This window comes from Microcaecilia unicolor, chromosome 1 (genome assembly GCF_901765095.1).
Source record: "Microcaecilia unicolor chromosome 1, aMicUni1.1, whole genome shotgun sequence".
NCBI classification, from domain to species: Eukaryota; Metazoa; Chordata; class Amphibia; order Gymnophiona; family Siphonopidae; genus Microcaecilia; species Microcaecilia unicolor.
Window position 1 is genome coordinate 682,095,616 of NC_044031.1, and position 22,642 is coordinate 682,118,257.

The 22,642-nt window shown below is 41.0% G+C and overlaps 1 protein-coding gene across 1 annotated transcript; it reads right to left on the reverse strand.

The window, feature by feature from the left end:
* Positions 1-2,355: 2,355 nt before the first annotated feature.
* Positions 2,356-22,488, reverse strand: LOC115458072 (dual oxidase maturation factor 1-like). The gene is made up of 7 exons (XM_030187886.1): positions 22,397-22,488; positions 15,355-15,527; positions 11,651-11,708; positions 10,012-10,146; positions 8,746-8,959; positions 6,693-6,907; positions 2,356-5,323 (listed from the first exon to the last, which is right to left on the reverse strand). The coding sequence occupies exons 2-7, from the start codon at positions 15,499-15,501 to the stop codon at positions 5,127-5,129; spliced, it is 966 nt and encodes a 321-aa protein (XP_030043746.1). The 5' UTR covers positions 15,502-15,527; positions 22,397-22,488; the 3' UTR covers positions 2,356-5,126.
* Positions 22,489-22,642: the final 154 nt, after the last annotated feature.

The window sequence follows — 22,642 nt, forward strand, 5'->3', positions numbered from 1 at the left end:
GATGGCTTTTGAAGGGTTCACACTTTCCACTACAAGTATATCAGTTAGAGTAGATTATGGGCCTGAGTCCCCTTCTCTACAGTGCACTACACTGACCACTAGGCTACTCCAGGACCTGCTTGCTTAATCGGACTCGCCACAACATCTAAAGTTGTCAAAGAGCCTGGTATGTATTGTTTCTCTTACATCTTTGGGGTGTGGGAAGGTAAGGGGGGGGGGGGGGGGTTCATGCCTTAATCCCTCCAGTGGCCATTTTGTCATTTGGGGCTACATTTTAGTCCTAGACATTTTTGCTTTGTTCCATTATGGCAGAAAAACATCCCAAGTATTAGGCATGCCCAAATCCCGCCTCCAACACACCCCCAACATGCATAGAAAAACGGCTTAAAATAGGTTTTGAAAATAGCGATTTGGATGTTTTCGGGGGAAAAAAACATCCAAATGCCTTTGTGCTGCTTTTTTGATGTTTTTCTGTTGTGAAAAGGAGTTTTATATCTAGTTGGGCTCAAAGGATCGTAATCTGAGTTTTGGCCATATTTAATTTGAGCCTATTAGCTGACATCCTGCTTTTAACAGAAGAAAAACATAAGCTCAAAAAATCAAAAGTTTCACCCATAGATTTTTTCAATGGTGAAGAAAAACTGGATGTCATTTGCATAGATTCGATAAGACACTCCCAGTCCTCTAAGTAATTTACAAAGAGACAATTGAGAGACCTGAACCCTGAGGCGCTCCTGATATAACATTTCCCAATCCAAGGAATCAGAAATCTCAACACAAAATAACCTGTCAGGAAAGATTTAAAACATGACCTCCGATACCTATTCCTTGGGAGAGACAGCTGCAGCAACAGGAACTGGCTGATGCCGGCTCAGACACAGAGGTAGATGCTGCAGCCACGAGTACAGGCACACATGGGCCCGAAATAGAGTGTATGTGCCTGGGGAGAGACAGTGGGAGCGGACACACATGGACCCAAAAAGAAGAGCTGTGTAGCTTGGGGGAAGACAGTTACAGCAGTGGAGCAACAGCCCTAAGTCCTAGTGAGAGATGACTGGTAAGCCCAAAGTTAGAATGGAGGGAGCAATGAAGGAAGCACCTCAGAGGGAGAGAAAGAGAGGGTTGGATTAAGGGTGGTCTTCCCAGAGCAGCAGAGAGAGCAGGGTGGGGGAGTCAAGCATGGGGTTGGGTACAGAGTGGAGAAAGCTGGAGGTTTTGCTGGGAGGGCAGGGATGGGTTGGTAAGAGCAAGGGAACAAGAGACCAGCAGAGAGAGCTGGGAGGTGGCAAACATGGGAGGGGCAGGGATGGCACTTCCAAAAACCATGTGGTAGATTCAGGAGATAGTAGTCAATGATGTTTATTGAGAATACGCCAAAAGGATTCGATACAACAGTCGTGTTTCCTTTCACTTTTCAGCACCGCTGGATGTTTGTCCTACTGCGGAGATCTCTCCTATGTCACAGAAGTTTAGTCAAACTGGTTTATTTAGACCTGATTGGTCAAACCCCCTGAGGCAGGCACTTAGGCACCGAAACACAGCCGCTGTGTCGAGTCCTTTTGGTATATTCTCAATAAACATCATTGACTTCTATGTCCTGAGTCTTCCACATTGTTTTTGTTAGTGCCATCCCTGCACTACTCTTTGGTTGTTTTTTTTCCTCAGTCGTAAGGATTGTTGTTCCTTCACCTCTTGTGGGTGTTTTCCTCTACAAACATAGGAGGGGACCATAGGCATAGTTTGGGGTGGGCATAGGGGGTGGTGCCCCTCCCCAAATGTTGTGGGCACTAATGTTGAATTGGTTCCCCCCTCCCCATTGACAGTAAGACTCCCTTACCCTCCCATCCCCAAAGTAAACTACCCCTATGGAGGGGACAGAAAAAGAGAGAGCGAACTGGAGGAGAATGAAGCAGCTGGGGAGGAGGAAAGGCAGAGAAAGCTGGGCTAGGGAACAGCAAGAGAGGAGGGAAGTGATATGGGGGAGGTGGTAACCCCAAGGAGGGCAGAAGGTAGAGAGAAAGCTGGTGGGTGACCATGAGAGGAGGAGGAGGGAGAGATCAAGCCTGCGAGGGGTTCAAGACAAAGTGGGGAAAAAGCAGGGGAGGGTCAAACCAGGGGGTGGCCCAGGAATTAAACTGGGGATTTCTGCATAAAATGCTAAAAATTATATATTTTTGAGTAATATTTTTCAATACTGCATTATAAAATTTTACTTGAACAAACAGAGGCTGCAGAATTTTGCAGATTTTTCAATTATTGTGCACAGGATTTTCCTTTATTTTATTTTGTGTGTGTGTATGTAGAATTCCTCCAGGAGTAACAGAACTCACAACAAAGACATTGGTTGACATCATGTAAAAATTATCAATTTTATTCACATATGTATTAGCAAATTTGATCATATAAAACACGTTGCTCGTGGAACATACAGACCTACTACAATATGGATCATATTGTCATTACTCTAAGTCCTATCAAGTACTGGATGCCAGCACAATCTCAGGATTGCCAGCATGGCTAAGACATGCCCATTAGACTTTCATTTTTTTTTCAATCCTAAGTAGCGAACAGTCTAGAACCTTAGGTTTTGAGTTCTAATTTAGAACTTTACTGGGTTCTAAAGAATAGTTACACAGACTTGAGTAAACACTAAACCTTTCCATTTACAATTAGAGAAAAGGGAGAGGAATTTGTTTTTTAGACAAACTAATAGGAAATGGTTGACCATTCACTCAATGTGTGCTACAGTAGGTATTAGGGATGTGCCAGAAGGCCAAGGAATGGATCCACAGATTGGCATCTCTCTAATACTCACACTGAATAGAAACAAATCACTATAATGTGGTTTACCGTCATGCTCTGTTTTTCTTATTTTCTCATATAAAAACCATAAAAAGTGAAAAATTGCACTTTTCCGTGTGACCTTATTGAACGTGATCTGAACCTCATCAGGCTGAGGACATATGTAATGGGGTAAATTGCAGGCCCATGATCAGCTTTCCTCCCAAATCTGACCGTAAGTGTTTCACTTGGAGGAAAGTCTGGAAAAACTGAATTTTCACAGAAGCCTTTTTCTTCTGTGTGTTGAAAAGTGTTGTATATAAACTGGTCAATATTCAAAAGTATTTATACAGTGGGCGTCATGAAAAACTGTTCTTAAAATTTCCCACTGGTGACTGGATACATCTTATCTGTATCAGTGGACAAAGTTTAAATTGAGGAGGGGCCAAGTGTGTTCCAGGGGTGGGGTCAAAACATATGCAGGTAGTGGGGATACTCAGGTATTATCTGTAATTGGGTTAGTATGTGTTATTGTAACTTGTCTAGTGCATGTTGATCAGTGATTGCCATCACCTGGTCTCGGTAGTCCATTTTTGTGTCCCCATAACCGATAGCTGAAAATTTGAATTTGCTCACCAGAGGGATACCACACCATTGAGAGGTGGGTAGAGAAAAGGCCCCGTGGAGCTTCGTGAGGTCTTTTCTCTACCTGCCTCCTGACTTTGTCGCATCCTTCAGCTGAGCAGATTCAATTTTTAAGCACTACCCACCAACAATGTGTCTGACAGGCAGGTCACAGAGGGTGATTCCAAAGGCAGGATAGAATTATTCATAGCAGCTTTACTGTTATGCACTATCCCTGCTGGCCTGTAATTGAGATAATGTCATTTCTGAATAGTCTGATTCCAGATGTGGACCCCTCAGTTAATACACTGGGCAACACAAAAGTCTGCCTCTTAAAATATTCATTATTTTATACAGGACAGGAGAGCTAGTGCCTGCATGTATGCAGGGGTATCCCATTAATGACCTCTCTTAAATGTGTTATTCAGGAGTCACATTTATGGGCTTTGCAACTGTTAATAAGCCAAAATTAAGTGAGTTTGTTTTTTTAAATATATCCTTGTAGAATCAAAATTAGTATTTAAAATTACAGCTGTAAGCCTAAAATCATTTGGTGGGCCCTGGAGCTTTCTCATGTCCACTTTGCGAACCTTCACCTGAAAAAAGGTTGTTGATCACTGAAGTAGATGAATGGATGAGGAAGAAATTTTAGGAAATGAAATGAAATCTCTTTTCTCAGTGCACCATTAGAACAAGAGATACACTGTTATAGGCAAAAAGTTGTTCTGTTGACATCATTCACCTTCAACAATGTAAGCCTTAAATGTACTCATTGAAAGTAGCTGAAAATCACAGCATAGTAATCAAAATCATAAGTATACAGAGATCTTTGCAGCACTTTTCAACGTTTCATTGATCAGATTCCAAGGAATTCCAAAAGGGAAAGTTCCAGGCCATGGTTGGCCATTATATGAAATCTGAACCTACACTTTCCATTCTGCTGAAAGTTTAAATGCCTCAGGATGGATAGATTGACCCACTGCAAATGCAGATGTGTTAAAGTGCTAGCAATCAATAGGGTGAGGGGTAGGTGCATTACTGCCCTCAAAGATTTTAGAATGTGAAAGTTGAGGTCTATAGTCAGATTAGCACCCCATCATGGAAAGCAATAATACAGGAAAAGAGTGATGGAGAAAGAGGAAAGAATAGAGAGAAAGATTATAGAGATTACGCAATGAGACTGGCAGTAATGAAATTTACACCCTGTCTCCTTGTTTTGGGATCTAAGCATTAGGTATCAGTGTCAGTGCCAGGTAAAATGGATGGGGAAAGGGGTACATACAGATCCCATACAGTCAGATTTTATATTGGATTCTCGGTTTCCTTCTTCATACAGTCATCTACAGGAATATCCAAAAAGTCCTCTTTGTGTTCCAAGTGGAGCCTCTGAAGTCCTACTGGAGTTGATTCTAAATAATAGGTTACATGAAACTCCAGTCATGTGCATAGTATGTTTAGAAGTAATACCTAGCATCTGTTAAAAAGACAGAAGCCACCATCTTGCTCTTAAGTTCTTGCTGCTACATCGTTAAGTGATGAAATTCGCCTTCATCTCTAGAAAGTTGAACTTGCCATATAGGGGCTCCAGAGGTTTTCAATGACCGAGGCCACAACCCCTTATATTTCCTTGAATAATGAGGCCTACCAGCAGCCATTTACCAGGAAGAAATCAACACGTCCATATTGCTTGACTTCACTAAATCAAGGTCCAACCATTCTCTCTAGATGTTTTTTATGGTCAGTTTGAAATCTAGAGGTGAGCGGAATGTGTCAGTTTTTAGGAAGTGTGGGTTAATGTATTCTTCTACTAGAATCTCTTCCTCTTCCTCCTCATCTAGGTTAAAAAATGCCTTCAGTTTTTCAGGCATGATGATGTCCATCATAATCACAATCACTCCAATCAACACACATAGAAGACCTGCCAAAAAATAATAAAAATAATAAGCAACAGTGGAATTAAAGAAGCTCAAATAGAATTTAGTCACCTAGGAGTATTATTTTGGATGTATTAGGCTATGCAGAGGACAACGTATAATTTTAATTCTTGGTACTTGTAGTGAAATATCATGGAAAAAGCACAAAGCTGTGAATTTACAGACCTAAGCATAATTCCTCTCACCATCATTTATTTATTTATTTATTTCAGCACATTTGATATACTGCTAGAGCCTACACAAGCTCAGGATTCTACATATTGTGCCTTAATTTCCACAAGGAAATTGAAGCATACTCTATAACAGTGCACATAACTTAATTGGTTAACTAGCTAATCAGCGCTGTTAATTGGATATTAACAAGCAATTGTCAGCACTAATTGGCATTAATTACAATATATGGCCAGAACTCACTAAGCATATTGTGTAATGTGCCCCATGTAAATTCCAAGTCGCACCGTTGAAAAAGGGACATGGTTATAGACGTGGAATGGGCGGGTCATGGGTGTTTCAAACATCTGTGCACATTATTATAGAATACACCTGCTCTGTGCCTAATTTAGGCATCAGCATTTACACCAAGTAAAATATGGCTTAAATGGATGCGACCAAATTTGGTCACGTGGAGAGACTCTTGGCATTATTCAATATACCGCATGGAACTTTAAGCCTATTGTATAACTTTTTGGCGCACTTTAAAGAATATGCCTAGGCATATTTTTTCTCCACAGGGATTCAGCCTTAAGCAGCCAGGTTTACCGCATAAATGGGACTGCATAAAAGTCTGTCCTATTTTTATACGGTAACCCATGGCCACTTAAGAGCTGAAAATTGACTTAAGTGGCTCTGTGTTAGCCAACTTAAAAATTACCGTATATTCAAAGGTGAAGTCTGCACAGGTTACGGCTTTGAATATCCAGGAATAACACCATCGGCAGTGAACAGAGATGGTGTTATAGAATACTTTATATGTGTTCTTTTGCAATTTAGGTTCATTCATTTACACCAACTCTATGGCTACTGCAACTAATGATGCCTTAATTCTAGGTGTGTTTAATCTGAATAACTTGATAACCTCCTGCCCTGCCCAAGCACCACCCGTGGTCCATCCCTGCACTATCTAGACAATGCTGAGGTAGTCAGAGGACTATTTGGTTAGTGCTGTTGAATATCCCTCTCATTAGCACTTCTCCTGTTAGCATCACCTGCAAACCAGATATGTGCCTTTAAATAGCCACCCCACAGTATATACTACTGTGCCTATTGAAACCATTATGTTCTGCTTTCCACTTAAATATGATGTGCCACAGAGTTCTGGAGCAGACACAGATCAGACCCAAGTCCATTACCAACCTGTTGCCAGAGTCAGCCAGAAGGATCCTCCAAAGTCTGTGTTCAAGGTTGTTGTACCAAATTGAATGACACACATTGGAGCGTTCTTCACGGTGGAAAATGAAACCAGCGAGAATATCATAAATGCGGCTGTAACAAGGGTCATGTAGGCCCCATACACAAACATCGGCATGGAGAAGAGCACATTGGAAATGAGCCATGCACAGAAAGCCACCCTGTAACACAGAAAGCACTCGGATATCAATGCCATTATCAAATCAACACAAACTCTGAAATGTTGTGCTGGCATTACTGCATTACACTAGCACCTGAACTTCAGCCTCCAGGCTATTGTGCTCTGGATATACAACAGCTTCACTTAAATTCAGTGCGTATTTCCTAGTAAAAAAGGTACCGGTACTAAAATGCTAGGTCACTCTTCAGGGGTGGGGTAATCACTGAGGGACCCATCCCACAATAGCCAAGCCCCCTGCAACCGGTCACAGAATGTATGACAAGGCAGAATTGGTGTGTAGAGCCTCAGCTCTTTCATTAAAACTTGGGGTCCATGGGTCAGTTTTAGCAGACAACAGAAAAGGTGCCGGTACTCAGTACCCCCAAGTACCCCCTCAAAAAAAACCCTGCTTAAATTTAAACATTAAAACAAATTGCTAAACATTTTACAGAACTGTCAGAATCTGTGCAGGTCGCCTAAAACTGAGTGCACAGTTTTAAGTTGCATGCACAAATCTGGATTTGCGTACAAAACTTAGGGGTCCTTTTACAAAGCCATGGTAAAAAGTAGGCTGCAGTAGTGTGGGCGAATCTTTTTGGCATGTGCTGGGCCACTTTTTACCATGGCTAGGAAAAAAGGCCATTTTTTTTAATGGGCTGGGAAATGGGCATGCACAAAATTTCAAACTAGCGCGTGCCTATTTATGGCCTGAGCCCTTACCACCAATCATTGACCTAGTGGAAAGATCTCATGTACTACCTGCACAATAACCATGCAGCATGCGCCAACGTGGCCGCATTGCTGATTACTGCTGGGAACGCCCCCTCTCCCCCTCCGGCAGTAGAAAATAGAAAAATATTTTCTACCACAGGATTCAGCACATGCCAAACTCAGAATTACTGCCGGACACACATGCCATCCTGGTGGTAGTGCTGATTTGGCACATGCTACCTGTGCGTTAGCCTTCCTGTGGATTTAACAAGCCAATCAGTGCTGATATTTGCCAACAAACAAGTATTGACATTAATTGGCTTTAATTAGAATTTACACACACAACAGTCTAAGCATTCTGTAATGTGATGCGTGTAAATTCTAAGTCGCATAGTTGAAAAGGGGGTGTGGCCATGGAAGTGGAATAGGCATTTCTAAATCTATGCGTGTTATAGAATACACCCAGTTCATGCCTATTTTAGGTGTCAGCATTTACACCAAGTTTTACTTGGCGTAACTGCCTGCGATTAAATTTGGGCAAGCAGACGGGTGCTCGGTGTATTCTATAAACCATGCAGAAATGTAAGCATATTTTATAGAATACGCCTAGGTGTATTTTTTCAGCGCCGATTTTTTAGGTGCAATACACAGAATCTAGTCCCAAATGTACGCTAAGTTAGTATTCTATAAAGGCCATGTTGTGTACAGCACATTTTACAAAATACTAGCTTAGTGTAGATCATCCCGACACCTGACTTTGGGTGCAATTTATTTAATCTATCCCCGTGTCATTAATACAGGTGATCTCTAACTATTAGGTATTGTGATACCTTGTTAATAAAAGCCCCCCTTGGTCGGCTGCCACAGCGGGAAAATATTCTTAAAATCTTTAATCTGATTCTGGAGCTATTTTGCGATTGTAGTTGATCCACAGTATTTTCTAGACTGTAAATTACAGCAATTATATCCCACCTGCACTGCAAAGGATTGATTCTTTCCTAATGTTCAGTAGAATAGAATTCCACAAACGAGGACCAATGTTAAACTAATCTCAGGCGAAGACGGGGAGATGTAACAATCCCATCAGGGATGAACGCAACATATACCACATTAAAAAGTGTTTCTTACCACATAGTAGCTGATGCATAATGGCCTGAGATTCTGTACTGAATGTTCAAGCCGCAGGGACTGTTCTGTGTGAACTTTTCCGCTAGGTACAAGATAGGGTTTGGAAGGCCCTTCCTCAGCCCTTCATTGTACTCCTCATCATAGTTTGTTCCAAAGGTCCAGGAGAACTGCTCATTGTAATCGATGGTTTCATTGATCTGATTCACAGGATTTCCTGGAAAACAACAAGCAACTTTCACTGAAGATCAGACAAAGATATATGAATTACTGAATACTCAAAGACTGATAACTACATGAGGGGTCCTTTTACTAAGCTACAGTAAGAAGTGGCTTATGGTAATGCAGGGGCCTAGCCAGACCTCATGGTGGGAGGGGACCAGAGCCCGAGGTTGGGGGCACATTTTGAGTGCCTCCCCCGCCCCCACCGCCTCGCCTTGCCTCGCCCCCTCACAAATAAATTTGCTGCCGAAGCCTTCTTCAGCACGGTCTCCGGCGCAGCTGCGTTCGCTGCCTGCCTCCTGCTCTTCTTTCTTCTTGCTCCTCCTGTGCACGCTGACGCTCAGCGTCAGCGTGCACAAGAGGAGCAAACGCAGCTGTGCTGGAGACTGCGCTGAAGAAGGCTTCGGCAGTTGGGGACCCTCGCCAGCCAAACTAGGGGTCCAGATGAAATTTGCGGGGCCCAGGCCCACGTGGCCCCCATAGCTACACCCCTGTGGTAATGTGGGCATGTGTTTTTGGCGAGTGCTGGGCCATTTTTTTTTTTTTTACTGCTGATGGGGAAAAAGGCTTTTTTTTTTTTAAAAAAAATGGGGGCAGTAAATGGCCGTGCACTCAAATTAAAAGTAGCACATGCTATTTACTTCCTGAGCTCTTATCGCCACCCACTGACCTAGCGGTAAGGGCTCATGTGCTACACCTGTGGTTCTCATGCAGTGCGTGCCAATGTGGTCGCACTGCTGATTACCACCGGGAGAGCCTCACACATTAGAAAATAGAACACGGGAAACAGCATCTATCAACTTCAAAATGACCACCAGCTGGGTGCACTAACTGGGCCATGTGTCAATTTGGCGCACGCTACATACGTGGTACCTCTACTGCTGCTTTCTAAAAGGGCCCCTGAATTTTGAGCATAATATTTATGTATTTCTGAATACTGAGACTGTGATATTTAATTGAGTTTTTTTTGTATAACTGGGAGAATTTTAAGGTATAATGATCATCCACTGAACCCAGTTGGTGAATGCTTCATTATTACATTCTCACCTGTTAATGTGATATTGACTCCTGATAGTCCAACTTGCAGACCAACTTCCGCATTCACGACAGCATTGCTGAAGGCTTTGTAAGTGGTATTGGTTCTGACATAACCCACTTCCCAATCGCTGGTGAAGTTTACAGCTGCCAAAATAATTAGTAGCAGTTAAAACCAGCCTCTGTGCAACCCAGCATATTTTCAGGGATGAAATGCAAACATTCACAACTCATTCAGAACAAACCCTCTCCCCCCCCCCCCCCCCCCCGTTTACAAAGCCACGCTAGCGTCTGCCGTGGCCGCAGCAATGCCGACACAGCCCATTAGTGTGTGTCAGCCATAGCGCACCAGCAACCACTACAGCGGTTTTGTAAATGGGGGGGGGGGGGGGGGAATTTGGTACCATAAAATATATATGAAAATCCCATAAACAAATGTTTTGAACTAGCCAAAATAAATTCTAGCCACAACCCTTCTGGCAGACAACATCCTGTTCCCCAGAACTAAATTCAAAAGTAGAGTGCACCAATTAGCAGAAGTCAGTTTTGAAATCAGTCTGTGTTTGGCAAAGAAAATACAGGGGAAACTTGAGATTCTCCGGACCTGGACATCTCAATTCTGATCTCAACAACCTATGTAAAAATGGGTCTTCACATCCCTTATAAAATTACTCTCAATTTCCCAAAGCCATTTAGCCAGATAAATAAATAGCTCTTTATCCAAGTAAAGGGGTCTCTTACGTAGGCAGGCTGGCATTTTTAGCGCTCGTTAAAAATAGGCGTGCGCTAAGCGCTAAAGACGCCAATGTATTCCTACAGGCGTCTTTAACATTTAGCGCACACCTATTTTTAATGTGCACTAAAAACGCCAGCACACCTACATAAAAGACCCCCTAAATGAACTATTTGAAAAAAATGACCGCTCTCCGGGTAGGTAGAGGCACACATTGATGGTTCTTTGAGTTTCTATTGACTGTGGAGATCTTTTTTTACTTTCACTGCTGTTGTTTATTGCTGCTCATCCCCCTGAATGTACTTCCCTAGGTGATTGCCTAGCCTACCTTATAGTTAATTAGGCATGGCATCCCACAGAATAGAATTATGTTATGGAATGTACTGTGATGTTTAGATATTATGTAGTCCAGAGATCAGTTTTTTTTTTAATGCACATTTCAAAATATTTTTACTCAGCCATAGAGCAGGTTATGGTGAAAATAATTTAGTAACTGTTTCCTAGTAGGAATGCCCACCAGCGGAGACTATCCATGCTTGCCTGAAGGGACAAAGCATTTGAAATCCAAGTGTCTTTTCAGTTTTATTGGTTTAGATAGACCCGTGGCCCACCACTGTTTGCCTGCAGTGCTGCTTCACTACATCTCAGTTATGTCAACTGCAAACAGTAACTCCGGGCATGTTGCAGCACATTAAGTTAAACTCCGAAGTTAACCAGTGATGTCTTAGAAGGCCCACAGACCATATTTGCTTTCAGTATCAGACAAGAATCCTTTTTTTATATCGTCTGGAATTCTTTTTCTCCAGTTTTTGTGTTTCTTAAGTCAACAATTTCGGAGAGAAAATTATTCCTTGTTTGCGATATTTAAATCATGGTCAAAATGAGCATTCCAGTGTGTACGTTATACAGAGAACTTACCAACAATGACAGCACCAATGAAGAGGCTGGTTATAACCCTGACAAACCAGAAGAGCCTCTGGAGGGAAAGAAGAGACCTCGTGTTAATCATTCATTCCTTCTCTCATTCATTTTCTATCAGAAAAAAAGGTTCATTCATTCGTTCTCATAGCCCACATTATCCAAAAACAAATTTTGGTTCAATGTGGCTTACTGTAAAACAATGTTATAACAGCTTACATGTAATAAACTGAGGTTTTCTATTTAACAATTAAAGAACCAAAGCTTTTCAGAATATAAGATAGGAACTTATACTTCTGATTTCTTTTGAAATGAGATTCCACCATTTAGATCCTTGGTAATCAAATCCAGCAGAATAGACTATGCAACAGTAAAATGTTGGTTTTGCATTTCTAGCCAAGTCACTCAAGACTGGAAACAGATTTTCCTCACCCAGTAGATTTTTCACTACGGGGCCAGTGTTCAGTGGGAGATAACTGTGTGTAGGAGCCAGGGGGTGGGCAGCCAGAACATTTTCATTTTGTGTCATCTCCTGTGTCATTTATGGGAATTTTTATTTTTAGCTGGTTTTATTTTAGTGCATGTTGTCATACAGCAAAGTCATTTGTAGATAACAGTCCACACTTTTGCAAATATTGTGCACTACTTAGAAAGAAGGTGCACTGTTTCACACAGAATGCACACTCCTTCCCAATAGTGCACACACGAGTGTACTATTTGGCACACGTGCTCTAATTCACAAAAAGAAAGCAAAACAGGGAGAAAGGGACTCGACACAGCTTTGGTTTTATGTTCATCTGACAATTTCTCTTGCAATAGATGAATGTTTTAAATATTTGTAATGTTTCTTTATATTTATATGCTTTTATTCATTTTATGTGATTTATATGTTTTGATTTGAATAGACTCCTGACGCAGGCCTGTACGGCCGAAACACAGCTGTGTTGAGTCCCTTTCTCCCTGCTATCCTTTGGCTAATAAAGTGTTTTAATTTTTTATAAACAACTGTCGTCTTTTTCATATTTTTTATTTTTTTATGTATTTGTATGTTTAAATAAAAATTAGATTTTCTCTTTGTTTTTAATTTTTGATTATTTTTGTTAGTCATCTTCGCTGTTTTTTGCGAAGACTGGTTTCTTCTGTTTTTTGTACTATCACAATGCACAATGGTTCCATTATTGGGAAATAGTGCACCATGAGGCATATTTTCAAAGCACTTAGCCTCCCAAAGTTCCATAGAAACCTATGGAACTTAGCCTCCCAAAGTGCTTTGAAAATATGCATCCATGTTTCCCAATAGTGCCCACTATTTTCAAAAGGGAGTGCACTATTACTGGTGAATGAAAAACACAAAATGTCACATTTTTTTCCTGCTTGTGTTTTGGTTGTTGACAACATGCAACAAATCATTGACCTATCCCATATTGTTGTGAGCGGTGCCTCATCTCTATTAGGAGAGGCTCCTACCCAGTTATGTCCCACTGCTCAGGTGATCCCCTGATCCCCAGATTTTCAGCAGCACATAACCAGATAGCATCACTGGAAATCCAAGGAAAATGCCAGCACTGTTTAGTGCTGAGGTGGTCCAAGTGGAGAGTCAGGGCAGAGCTGAGAGTTACCCAGGAACCATTGGCATTCATCAGCCGTACCCAGAAAACTAGCCGGGTAACTTAGGACAGCAAAAAGCTAGCTATCCAGGTACTATCCCTGAATATCAGTGATACCCAAGTAACTCCTGGTAGGTTGTCGAGTTCCCGAATATTTAGTGCTGCTACTTGGATAGGTGCTGGCACTGAATAACCAAAGAGATATCCAGCTACAACATAAGAAATATTTTTAGGACCATTAGAAGGTATATAACTACACAAGCAACACCATACTGAGTCAGTGGCCAATCCAGATCACAAGTACCTAGTAAGATCCCAAAAGAAAACAGATTTTATGCTGCTTATAGAAATATATGTGGCTCTTCTCTACTTATAATGTTAACAATTCCAAAATTACACGCCTCTGTCGTGATCATTCTTATATTAACTAATAATGGAGGGGGAGTCTCATAAGTTTACATAGCTGATTATCACTTCACCACATCATATAAGTATGGCTTAGGATTGTACGCATCTCTCATATTAATTGTATCATTGCAGGTCCGGTGCTAGGACTCCCCCTTGACAAAGCTTTAGCAGCGAAACAAGCACACCAGCTGATACAGATAAGTGATGTGTAGCCATCAGGATTGTTAAGCTCGTCCCAGAAAGTGTTAAGTCAGTGTTACAAAAGACACAAGTAGCATAGAATTGATAGGAAGGAGGAGGAAGGTGAGTCCATGATTATAAGCACATACACAAGCTAAGATTCACCGTGTGGTGAAGTGATATCAGCTGTGTAGACTCATGAAACTCCCCCTCCATTATTAGTTAATATAAGAACGATCACTATAGAGGCGTGTATTGCTCTAATTACTCCCTCTACTTCAGTCTATTTTGGAATTGTTATCATAGAAATAAGCAGTGGATGTTCCCAAGTCCATCTTCTTTTATTGATTTTTCTTTTAGGAACTTGTCCAAACCTTTTTAAAACCCTGCTAAGCTAACTGATTTCACCACATTCTCTGGCAAGAAATTCCAGAGTTTAATTACACGTTGAGTGAAGAAACAGGTTTTTTTTCTGATTTGTTTACCATCTAAACAAATAAGAAAGGGAAATGAAGAAATAGAGGGAAGAAGAGGGTAAATGGGGTAAAGGAAAGGAGAGCACCTGGTCTCTACCATCACTGTTCGAATGCCTGTTTGAATAGTCAAGCTTTTATTGCGGTTTTCAATCTAGGGAGAGAGAGCTCTCCACAATTATCCAAAGGAAGGTTGTTCCACAAAGCCAGGGTCAAAGGGTAAAAGGCACTGTGATGAGTTTCTTAATATTTTGAAGCTTTTGGGCCTGGCAGTGCCATATGCTGGTCATTAATGGAGCAAAGTAAACGAATGGGAGAATAAGGGGCGGTAAAAGAGGAGAGGTAAGGTGGAGATTCCAGACAAAAAGCTTTGAAAACGAATAGAAGGATCTTATATTGGATTCTATAGGAGACAGGGAGCCATTGAAGTTTCTGGAAGAGAGGTAATACAGAATCATATTTTCTGGCATGTCAAATGAGATGAGCTGCAGTGTTTTGTAAGGTTTGTAACATTTTCAAGAAAATTTAAAGTAACCCTGCAAAGACCATATTGCAGTAGTCTATTTTTGCAATCAGTAAAGATAGTACCAGAGCATGAAAGGAATCATGATCGCAGAATTTCCTTACACAACACCATTGTTGTAGCACAAAAAACATGCCCTTTATAAGGCACTTATGTGTGTTAATGCTGCTTTTAGCACACATTCATGCGCAAAGGGGTGGTGCCTTACCTCATGTGTCTAGTTATAGAATTGCCCTTCATGTGTGTGTGCATGAGGTAAATGAGTGACATCACATACAAATGAGAATTTAGTGTGTGAAGTCCAAAAAAAGAATGTGCATTACGAAAATAGATCCAACTTTAGTTAAGGTTCTTAGTTGGGTTCCATTTTCTAAATTGTGACCTCCTAACACCCTTCCTAATATAAGTCCGGGAGACGCTGGCACCACCTGGCCTATCAGAACCTGCTGGGCTTCTTCCTTTCACATAAACGTCAGAGGCAAATTACCAAGCACAGAAATGAAAGCCACATACCGCTCTCCCTCTGATCCCAGGAAGTATAAGAAGAAAAGAGCAAGCAAATGTCAGGAAGACGATGATCACAATCATCAGATCCACGTCAAAAAAAGGGATTCTTCTTTGTTGAGGGTAAAATGGGTAAATTCCATCAAAGAGAGTCATCTTGGCAGTACAGTTGTGGGAAATACCTGAATGAAAACACAAAGAGAGAACCTTTTTTATAAAAACTGCACAGAGGATTTGCTAGGCACCTGTTTGCTGTGTCGAGTTAACATCAACATTATTTCTGCTTTTCTGCAGTGTAATTCAGGATAAAGCAACTGCAGGTTCAACATTCTATTCAATTCTGTACAGATATTTATGGAGTTTGGGAAACTCACACATGACAGCAAGACTCCTAAAAGCAAAGAAATCCTGGGCCTGATTTAATAAAAGGCTGGAAATGGAGACACAGATTAGCATGCCTTTAATAGATCAATTTCTCTGTGAGGCTATAACTGTACTATTTTAGGTAACATTTTAGCATAGCTGTATAGAAAGCAGTTGGATATTGGTGGTCAGCCTGAAGTACCTGAATATATGTAAACCGCTTTGAATGTAGTTGCAAAAACCTCAGAAAGGCGGTATATCAAGTCCCATTTCCCTTTCTGTATATATATATTCAACCCCCCCACCCCCACCTATCCGGGTAGCTGTGCTGAATATACATGAGTTTTTTAAATGCCACAGCTGGTGTCTAAAATAAATTACCACATTGGCTGAATAAAATGTAAGCACTGTATATATAAAAGGCCTTTAAATAGTGTATTGGAATTATAACCTTTTCGTGGACATTTAGATAAATTGATAAGAGTTGTTTAGAAACAGTATCAAAATTTCATAGTGGTCTGTGAAAGTTATCTAATCCTCCATAGAAACAGTTCAATGTTTGGAAAGCTAACAAACATTTCAATAAGGCAGCAGTGTCCAAGTTTACAGTTCAGTGTTAAATAAGCCTAAACTTTGGAATAAATGCAGCAGACTGAAGATATCGTGTTTCTCTAGGACTTCTCATACACATCAAATTTTTCATAGAGGGGTCCTTTTACTAAGGAGTGCTGAAAAATCACCTGTAGTAGTGTAAGCATGTGTTTTGGACAAGCACAGAATCATTTTTCAGCACACCTGTAAAAGATGCCTTTTGGGGGGTGGGGGGGTGAAAATGGACATGCAGCAAATGAAAATTGGCACACGTCCATTTTGGGTCTGAGACCTTACCACCAGCCATTGACTTAGCGGTAAGGTTTCACACATTAACCGGGTGGTAATGACCAACGCACATAGCTGGCACACATCAGAAATAAAAATTATTTTTTGGACATGCGTAGCGGATGCGCATCAAAAATGAAATTACCACAAAGGCCATGTGGTAGCCGGGTGGTAACTCCAAATTGGTGCGTGTCGGGTGCACATAGGCGCCTACGCAGCTTAGTAAAAAGGCCCCTTAGATTTTAGGTTGTCGATGCCAAAGGAACAGAATTTTAATGGTTTTTATAACATTAAGGTTACTTGGGAGCCAATCCAGTAAAGTGTGCACAAAACCTTGCATTAGACACAATGGAGGAGATTCTATATATGGCACAGTTGGTGGGGGTGCAGTTATGGAGGCCTAGACCATGCAGTTCCAATGGTGATAATGTTTAATATAAAGAATAACCGTAACCTACAGACGGTGGAGACATTTTTCTCTTCTGTGGATTACAAAAAAAAAAAAAACCCATTTGTTGCCCAGACCAAGCACACCCCTCCCTCCCCTCTTCTGGCCAGGTAATTGAAAGACAATGAGTCAATCAATTCACTGTTTTCCAGGAGTGTGTTCAAAGAGGCCATTTAAAGACTACTTGGATGCAGCAGATTTCCATCTGTTAAGAACTAATTACCATTTGAAGGGAGCAACATTATATTTGCTTTCTTAAACTCTGCAGTACACTGAGCAGAGAGTTTCAACATATCATCAACAATAACACATAAGTACATAAGTATTGCCAGACTGTGAAAGACCAAAGGTCCATCAAGCCCAGCATCCTGCTTCCAACAGTGGCCAATCCAGGTCACAAATACCTCACAAGATCCCTAAAAAGGACAAAACATTTTATACTGCTTATCCCAGAAATAGTGGATTTTCCCCAAGTCCATTTAATAATGGTCTTTGGACTTTTCCTTTAGAAAGCTTTCCAAACTTTTTTTTAAAGTCCACTAAGCTAACTGCCTTTACCACATTCTCTGGCAACGAATTCCAGAGTTTAATTACACGCTGAGCATTTTACAGGACCAGGACACTGTACCAGTGACTTCACAGTGAGAATCCTGAAAGGTAACTTTAAAACCATACAAGAACGTAAGACCTTTGAAGTCAGAATGATTGAATATTTTAACACCCAACAGAAAGGACTTAACAAGGATCTGGGGTTCCTAGCCCATTATAAACCATAAAGCTGTATTTCTCTGTTGATCACCCCATCCCTCACCTATCCACACCCATCCTGTTAGAATATCAATGATATGCTTTGATGTCCCCATGCATACCTCCTACCCACCCCCATCCTCCCACCCTGTCAGACTGTCATAGTAATGCTTGAATGTTTTCACTTATATACACTGTCAGCTAGCACATTTGCTTATTTCCGATCTGACGAAGAAGGGCAACCTTCGAAAGCTAATCAAGAAATGTATTAAGTTATGTCCAATAAAAAAGGTATCATCTTATTTTCTTTTCCATGTTTTTTGTTTGATTTCTGTTGATAACCTTAAGAGTGGACTAACACGGCTACCACACTCCTCTACGCTGAGTGAAGAAACATTTTCTCTGATTCGTTTAAAATTTACTACTCTGTAGTTTCATCGCATGCCCCCTAGTCCTAGTATTTTTGGAAAGCGTAAACAGACACTTCACATCTACCCCTTCTACTCCACTCATTATTTTATAGACCTATCATATCTCCCCTCAGCTGTCTTTTCTCCACGCTGAAGAGCCCTAGATGCTTTAGCCTTTCCTCCTAGGGAAGTCGTCCCATCCCCTTTATCATTTTTGTCGCCCTTCTCTGCACCTTTTTAATTCCACTATATCTTTAGGAAGCTGTGCGCAAAGCTATCACCGAGTGGCCCTAACACAAGCTTACTGCGCCCAACCCTGGGTTATTGCACTGGTCTTATATTTACAAGTGGTATGTTATTACATTGCCAGAGGTAAGCAAGTGCAGCCTGCCCTCACAGTTTGAGCAACTATGCTTAGCCATCCGTATTTACATAGGACCATTTCACCTTTACCTGCAGTCCCGGATTTATATTTAAATCTTAGCCCTACTAGTCAACTTATGAGGAAGCAAAAAAAAAAAAAAAATGCTCACTCAGTGACACTAGTGTATGGTACTTTATTTGCTGTGTTAATCCACTTCACCTGCTCTGACTTGCTGCTCCTGTTTGACCTGAGGAAGGAAACGTCAACTTCTAAATCTAGTCAAGAAATGTTAGTCTGGTTCAAAAAGATTCACCAAATATAATTGCAGAATTTTATTTTTCTATATACAGGAGACTTTCTAGGTTGCTATGATGTGAAAGCAACTTGTAAATCAAATGTATATTTTTTTTAATCTATTGAACTTTATTTCTGCAAATATGGTATATAGGCAATTGCTGTCTCCAAATTACAGTAATTTGTTGAGGCACTGTGCCCAGTGGCCAGTGATGCTCCACAGCTTTCACCTCTCTACCGAGCTGGCAGGGTTTGAACAGAACTGATAAAGAACAGCTCCCTTGTCAGTTTATGTTATTTACATATTTTGGATATTCCAGCTACCAGACTGTTTTTTTTTAATTAGTAGAGACCAAGAGTTTGGACATCCCTGGCTTTGAAAAACCTCTTTTATCTAATCTCAATGATCTCTGTTTCTATTTGCAGTTTACCCCCCCCCCCCCCCCCAGCCTTAGCAATAGCAAACCACCCAGAAACACTAGGAACAGGGAAAGTGCCTGCATATCATAAATGTAACTGGTTTGATTGTACCACAGAAAGGCGGCATATCAAATCCATGACTCTTTATAAGTGCCAGCTGTGTGGATGCAGTGGGTGCCCAACACGGTCAATATTGAGCAAGCTCCTTCATTGTGTCAAAGGAGAGGTAACCTCTGTTATGTTTATGATCCCCCTCCCACAGTCATTTTTGAAAAGTTGGCACTCATGGTATGATCTCCCTTCGCCTTTAACAAGGAATGTCCTGGGGGAGGGGAAGGGGAGAGAACATTTCCTTGAATGTATCTTTAAAGGCTCTATTGCCATAGGGACAAATGGCCGAGATATTCCCCTTAGCAAAAGAAGACACACATGAAAGACACTACTCAATGCTGTGACAGATCACAAACCAGTTTCAGAGGCTGGGGACAGGCGCCCAGGAACCTGAAGCATTTCAGGCAGCTAATTGTCTTTCATGCAGGGCTACTTTGCAAGGTCTTTGTGCTGGCAGAATGCCCTGGGCTGAGGTGGAGCGAGCTCCCGGCTCCTCTAATGCTAAAGAAATCAATTACCTACACATCGGCCACTGTGTTGCTTATTTTTTCTTTGCTGAATATGTACAGAAAGAAATGACACAATTGGAAAACATTTCTCCTACGTTTTGTAAAAGTTGCAGAAAACAGCTTTAGTGTGTAAGATTTGGGTAGATTTATCCACTACTGTGATGTTGTGGTTCTCATGTAATAGACTCAGACTCACTGAGGAAACTCACCCCTCACAAAGCCATCAGTGACATTGCACAAGTGCCCCATCCACTGCCCCAAATCCTTAGTGTGACATACACACCGGAGCCCAGTCCTCAGCGGCATCACAGGCACAAAGCAGGGGAACTAGCCAAATTTAGCTTCAGTTTTCACATTTACTACAATTGGATACAATCAGTTTCAGCATCTGTTTATTTATTATTAGGATTTATTTACCGCCTTTTTGAAGATCAAACATGAGCAATAGGCAATTACAGCAGTAAAAAGTGTGGCATGGTATACTACTTGCAATGTCAGCACAATACGTAATAGAACATTATAGTTGGTAGTGAAGGGTAAGGCAAAGTTGTAACATATAGATGGGTAAGTAAGTAGGAAGAGTTAGAAAAGTAAGGTGACTGATTTGAAGAAAGTTGCACATGAGGTCAGAGAGAAAAGCAACTCCAGAGGTTGGCTATAAGAAAGGGGGAATCTTTGAAAATCAATGACGTTATGTTTGAAGCCTGATTGCCAAATAGCTGCTGCTGTTATCTTTCTTCCTGATATGTTCGCAACTCCCCTTGCTATTTCTTAATCTTGTCCTGCCTGCTCATAGTTTATTGTATGTTCAATCTTTCTCCATTGTTTACTTAGCCTCAGAGAGATGTATGTCATGCAGCCTGGCCAAGACAAATCTTACAAGAAGATTTTTTTTTTTCAAAATAAAAGCTGAACATTTTCAGAAGATTATGAGAAGTGCACATTTTGGGGGAAAGGGGTATTTGCAGGTGCAGGGTTAGGCAAAGTAAAGGCAGCGAAAGTCCAGATCTTCATGAATTCTACATAGCTAGCAACATCAGGCCACCAATATCTTCTTCACCTCCCTTTAGGAAATAATTAGATTTAGACTTATTGTTCATCTAGCCCAGTATCGTTTTCCAAACAGTGGCCAAGCCAGGTCACAAGTACGGCAGAAACCCAAATCGTGGCAACACTCCATACTACAAATCCCAGGACAAGCAGTTGCTTCCCATGTCTGTCTCAATAGCAGATTATGGACTTTTCCTCCAGGAATTTATCCAAACCTTTTTTAAACCCAGATACGCTAACCGCTGTTACCACATCCTCTGGCAAAGAGTTCCAGAGCTTAACTATTCATTGAGTGAAAAAAATATATCCTCCTAGTTGTTTAAAAATGTATTTCCACATAACTTCCTGGAGAGTCCCCTAGTCTTTGTACTTTTTGAACGAGTGAAAAAAAAAATCGACTTACTTCTACTCATTCTACACCACTCAGGATTTTGTAGACCTCAATCTTATCTCGCTTCATCAGTCTCTTTTCCAAGCTGAAGAGCCCTAACCTCTTTAGCTTTTCCTCATACCAGAGGAGTTCCAGCCCCTTTATCATTGTGGTCGCTCTTCTTTGAACTTTTTCTAATTCCGCTATATCTTCTTTGAGATACGGCGACCAAAACTGAATGCAATACTCAAGGTGCGGACACACCATGGAGCGATACAAACTACTACTACTACTACTACTTAGCATTTCTATAGCGCTGCCAGGGTTACACAGCGCTGTACAAGTTTAAACATGGGGAAGGACAGTCCCTGCTCAAGAGAGCTTACAATCTAAAGGCATTATAGTGTTTTCAGTCATATTCACCATCCCTTTCCTAATAATTCCTAGCCTCGTATTTGCTTTTTTGGCCGCTGCTACACATTGAGCAGAAGATTTATTTATTTATTTATTTATTTATTTATTTATTTTTTGTTACATTTGTATCCCATGCTTTCCCACTCATAGCAGGTACAATGCGGCTTACATATTATATACAGGTACTTATTTGTACCTGGGGCAATGGAGGGTCAAGTGACTTGCCCAGAGTCACTTAGGCATATTATCTACATCAGAAGTGAGATCAATATGTACAAAAGATAAAAAGTAGAAATAGAAAATTAAATCCCTTGTTAAATTGCTTCAGTGGTTGTCAAAAAAAATTCATGGGCAGATTTGAAAGAGCCATAAAAAGTTACAAAATGCAGCTTTCATTAAACAGGGTCTTTAATGCTGCCTTTATTCTGTATCAAACAGGAACAGATAGGAATCTGCACCTATAACGTTACACAGAGAGAAGAAGTCATTTGAAAGAAAAGTTGTCTGTGTAATTTGTCATTCAATATCTATGAAATTGCATGACTAGCTACCCACTTGGTGAAATGACTATCAGAGATTTCATTCTGTACCTGGGCAACATAGGGGGAAAGAAGAATTATAAATAAGTGCTTTGCTTTTGAATTTTCATCAAAAAGGAAAAGCTGAACTTACCCTGTTGCTTCAGGAGGGCTTGTGCAGTTTACAAAGACTTCTTTCAAGGTCCAATAAGCTCTGTAGGGTTTGATGGAGTTTTGAGTATTTCCCCCGCTCTGTCCCTTTTATATATATCCGCTAAGTAGGGGTTTGACCGAGCCCTAGACGCCACCTAATTTCATTGGAATCATACTGATAAGGCGCACGCCTCCCCCAACATCGACAAGATTGGAAAGATAGGTATGTAAATAAGTTCTGCCCTGC

Bases quoted from the DNA above. Each gene is read 5' to 3' on its own strand.
- LOC115458072 (XM_030187886.1), bottom strand. From the start codon at position 15,501: ATGACTCTCTTTGATGGAATTTACCCATTTTACCCTCAACAAAGAAGA. The intron at 8,960-10,011 runs GTGAGAATGTAA...GTTGTTTTCCAG, and splicing joins AGTCAATATCACATTAACAG to GAAATCCTGTGAATCAGATC. The intron at 5,324-6,692 runs GTTGGTAATGGA...ATTTTTTGGCAG, and splicing joins CTGGCTGACTCTGGCAACAG to GTCTTCTATGTGTGTTGATT.